The 3755-nt window shown below is 37.4% G+C and overlaps 1 protein-coding gene across 1 annotated transcript in view; it reads right to left on the reverse strand.

The window, feature by feature from the left end:
- Positions 1-3408, reverse strand: part of LOC106517695 (hepatitis A virus cellular receptor 2 homolog) — a 4954-nt gene extending 1546 nt beyond the window's left edge. The window contains exons 1-4 of the mRNA XM_014008678.1: positions 3327-3408; positions 1700-1769; positions 1259-1594; positions 1118-1182 (exon numbers count right to left, since the gene is read on the reverse strand). Of these exons, the coding sequence (XP_013864132.1) occupies positions 1118-1182; positions 1259-1594; positions 1700-1766 (468 nt within the window). The 5' untranslated portion in view covers positions 1767-1769; positions 3327-3408. The remainder of the gene's footprint in view (positions 1-1117; positions 1183-1258; positions 1595-1699; positions 1770-3326) is intronic.
- Between the last annotated feature and the right edge of the window lie 347 nt (positions 3409-3755).

A 3755-nucleotide genomic window follows, 5' to 3' on the forward strand; every position in this document is an offset into this window, starting at 1 on the left:
GGACTAAAGGACGGATGGATGGATGGATGGATGGATGGATGGATGGATGGATGGATGGATGGATGGATGGATGGATGGACTAAAGGACAGATGGATGATGGATAGATGGATGGATGGATGGACTAAAGGACAGATGGATGGATTGATGGATGGATGGATGGATGGACGGATGGATGGATGGACAGATGGATGGATGGACAGATGGATGGATGGACAGATGGACAGATGGATGGATGGATGGATGGATGGACTAAAGGACAGATGGATGGATGGATGAATGGATGGATGGATGGATGGATGGATGGATGGATGGATGGATGGATGGTATAGATCCCTATTTAGCAGCTACAAAATACCAAATAAATAAAATGTGGTCATTTCTTGTCTAATAGTGAGCTTACATTTGACTCCACACTCTGCTAACATGTTCTCGTCTCCTCTTTATCAGCTYAATTTTCAAATCAAACATTTTACTACAGAGCTGTAGGGCTGTTAGGCCTTGTATGGTAAAGTTTTAAATAATTAAATAAAGATGAGAACTAACATCTGAATGTGTGCTGGGGATGATGCTCAGCTACTACCACACTGAACTMTAGKTCATTATTGTAAAAGTATGTTTTTCTTCTTTTTCTTCTTCTTCTACTACCTTTTTGCTATAATTATCTTTGGCAGTCACTTTGAGTTTTTAATCAGTTGTAGTGATCCCCAGTTTCAGTAAAATCTGTTGAATGGTTCATGAGATTTTTTTCAAACAGACACCCCACCCACACACAGGTAATTTACATGATTGTCCACACATCACGACTGTGATGATAATAATAAGAACATCAATCATCATCATCATCATCATCATCATCATCATCATCATCAACATCATCATCATTGCTTAATTAAATTTAATGAAGTAACAAGCAACATGTTCAACTCAGCAGCATAAAATAAAAGTAAGTTATTGATATTTTTGATCAACTGATATTTCATTATTGTTTTATGAATAACATTCTATAAAGCATTTATTAATTATTATGGGGCAGTACTTTTATAAAGCAGAAACAAAGTTGTAGTTTCTTTAGTTTTTAATTTGTTTATTTGTCTTTTTAAAGCCTCATCACCTTACCTCATCTGTGTGAATTCTCTCCGCTGTCGACACTTTTGTTGTTACTTCAGGTTGTTCTACAGGAGCTGGTGAAGTAAAACCAAACAGTCTGATTCTTTAACTTTTTAGAAATCATGATGATATTGTTTCTCGTGCTTTTACCATCTTCTATCATCAGGTCTATGTTGACCTTCTGGTCGTTGAACACGCCYGGGAACTCCACCCTGCAGCCGTACGCACCAGCATCACTCCTCTGAACGTTCAGGATGGTCAGGGAGATGACACCCTCTGTGACCCGTCCCAGCAGCTGGTACCTGGGGGACTTCCTGAAGACCACATACCCYTCCTGGACTGCGAGGACTCTGTTGGAGCACTGGATCAATGGCACCTTCCCATGTCCCCAGCAGAAACTTGTGACTCCTTTAGTTTGAGCATCATATGTGCAGGGCAAAGTCACATTCTGCCCAGTCAGACCAGTGACAATGTTGCAGGAAGATGCTAAAAAAATGGCAAACGATGAGATCAAACACACAAACACCTACAGAGCCACACATCAACACTACAAACAGAAAAAGCCAGAACCAGCCCAGAATGCTGACTTACCTTGGATCAGGATCAGAAGGAAAGCCAYAGAAAGTCCTCGCATGTGTGTAGGATATCGCGTAAACATCTTCTGAAGACAGGATAAAATGATTTTCTCTTTCCGCACACACTCCAGGCCAGATAGAGCAGCATCTCACAAAAGCTTTCAGTTCCGTTTAAAAAAATAGGAAGGAAATTAACATGTGGACTTGGGTTATGAAGATTTAATCTGTGGCCATAACCCGTCACATCTGCTGCTATAAACTAACTCAGAATGTGTTTAAACTTCAGTTCTTAAATAAATCAAATAAAAGTTTTGACCCATTTATCTTTAAATCCAACATGCAATCATTTTATTTAATGAGAAAAGATTTGAAAGAGGAAGATGACACAAACAGGAAATGTGATGTGTGATGAAGAATTCTAACTAAACAAGAAGTTGTTGAGAAAGTGGCTTTGAGGTTATATAAAACCGAAATAAACAACTGTTTCTTTTCCACATTTCACTAGAAGTTTAGGTTCTTTTAATATTCGCTGCAATAAAATCCAAAGATTGTGTTGCAGTAATTTGGCACACAGGGTTTTCTCACTTTTAAATCCTCCACTTTATAATTTTCTTTTTTTTTTAATCAGATGACTTTCATACTTTAAAGCCTTCTCTCTTTTGTCTTATTGCTGCTTTTGCTTTTGCTGCTGGTGTTCCTTTATGATTTGAAACAATAAAACTAAACAGATGACAAATAAACCTGACAGCATTTATATGATGATTATAGAGAAGACCACGTTGTGTTGTTTTGTTTTTGTGTACAGCTCAAGACAAGACATCACTTTGAAAAATCTTTTCACTCACATTTATTGTGTTTTAAGCTTCTTTTGTTTCAACTTTTACAGTAGCTCTTTTGTTTGAAAGTGAGTTTTGAAAACCAAACACAAATAAGTAGTTTAAAGCTGATCTTCACTGGTAACTTACATGTTGTGCATTTTAAAATGTCAAGTGAGTAAAAGATCTAAAACGTATATAAATTGTTGAGTTATTCTGACTGATTTTAATAAATTATTTGCAAACATTTCAAAACGATTGAGCGGTGTAATTAAAAATCTATAGAAAATGAGATGAGATATCTCTGGAAATGTATTTCTATAAAACATTCTTGAGAAAATGAGTTAATAATTTTATGATTTTGTGAGAATAAAGCTTGTTTTCTCAAAATAAAATGTAAATAGTCGTTTGATAACAAGAAATAATATTGAAATCACAATTAAAAAGGGTACTTCTTGGCACAAAAAGTGAGGACATTAATGTTTGGTAGATTATTTCTTTGTTGTAACAATGCTTCTTGGCCATAAATCTGATGAGCATCTGACTGGCAGCAGCTGGGGGTACCAGAAGCTCAAAACGAGTGTCAATAACAATTTCATCAGAGATTTTTCATGTGTGCAACCCACATAGTCAGCTCTACTGCTCATCCTACAAATGCATGATCCTTACAGATGTGGCACCATTTAAAAGAGAAATTAACAGGCCTTTCCAACTGTATAAGATTTACTGTCAAGATTGTACATGTCAGCTCCTTCAGATGTTTACCTACTGTATATCATAACTATCAAAAATACTTAACTTTCAGGAAAAAAAATCCATATTACTCACACGCGGGGGAGCTGTGGGTAGACTGTCAGCTGTGGGGAAAGCCAGAACATGAGGAGGAGAAAACAGCGCCTGCAGCACAAAGGAGCAGGAAGAGGAGGATGGAGAAAGGTGGGAAACGTTTTTCCAGTTCTTGTGAGGACGTGCTTTGACTTCCATTATTTTACTTGTCATTTACCTAGCCTTACACTAGCTCTTAACCTAAACCTAAACACCATACCTAACCTTAACTTAAACATACCTTAGCCCCAAACCTAACCCCTGACCCACAAATGGGGTGGTCCCTTGTGTGGACCTTGCAAAATATATTCTCACAAGGGTAAAATGTCCTCACAAGAACAGTAGACTATCAAATCAATTAATATTCTCACAAAAATAGACACACATGAAAGAACACACACAAACAGTTAAATGGCATCATGGGCGGGGGGG

Source organism: Austrofundulus limnaeus, unplaced genomic scaffold (genome assembly GCF_001266775.1).
Source record: "Austrofundulus limnaeus strain Quisiro unplaced genomic scaffold, Austrofundulus_limnaeus-1.0 Scaffold1, whole genome shotgun sequence".
NCBI lineage: Eukaryota > Metazoa > Chordata > Actinopteri > Cyprinodontiformes > Rivulidae > Austrofundulus > Austrofundulus limnaeus.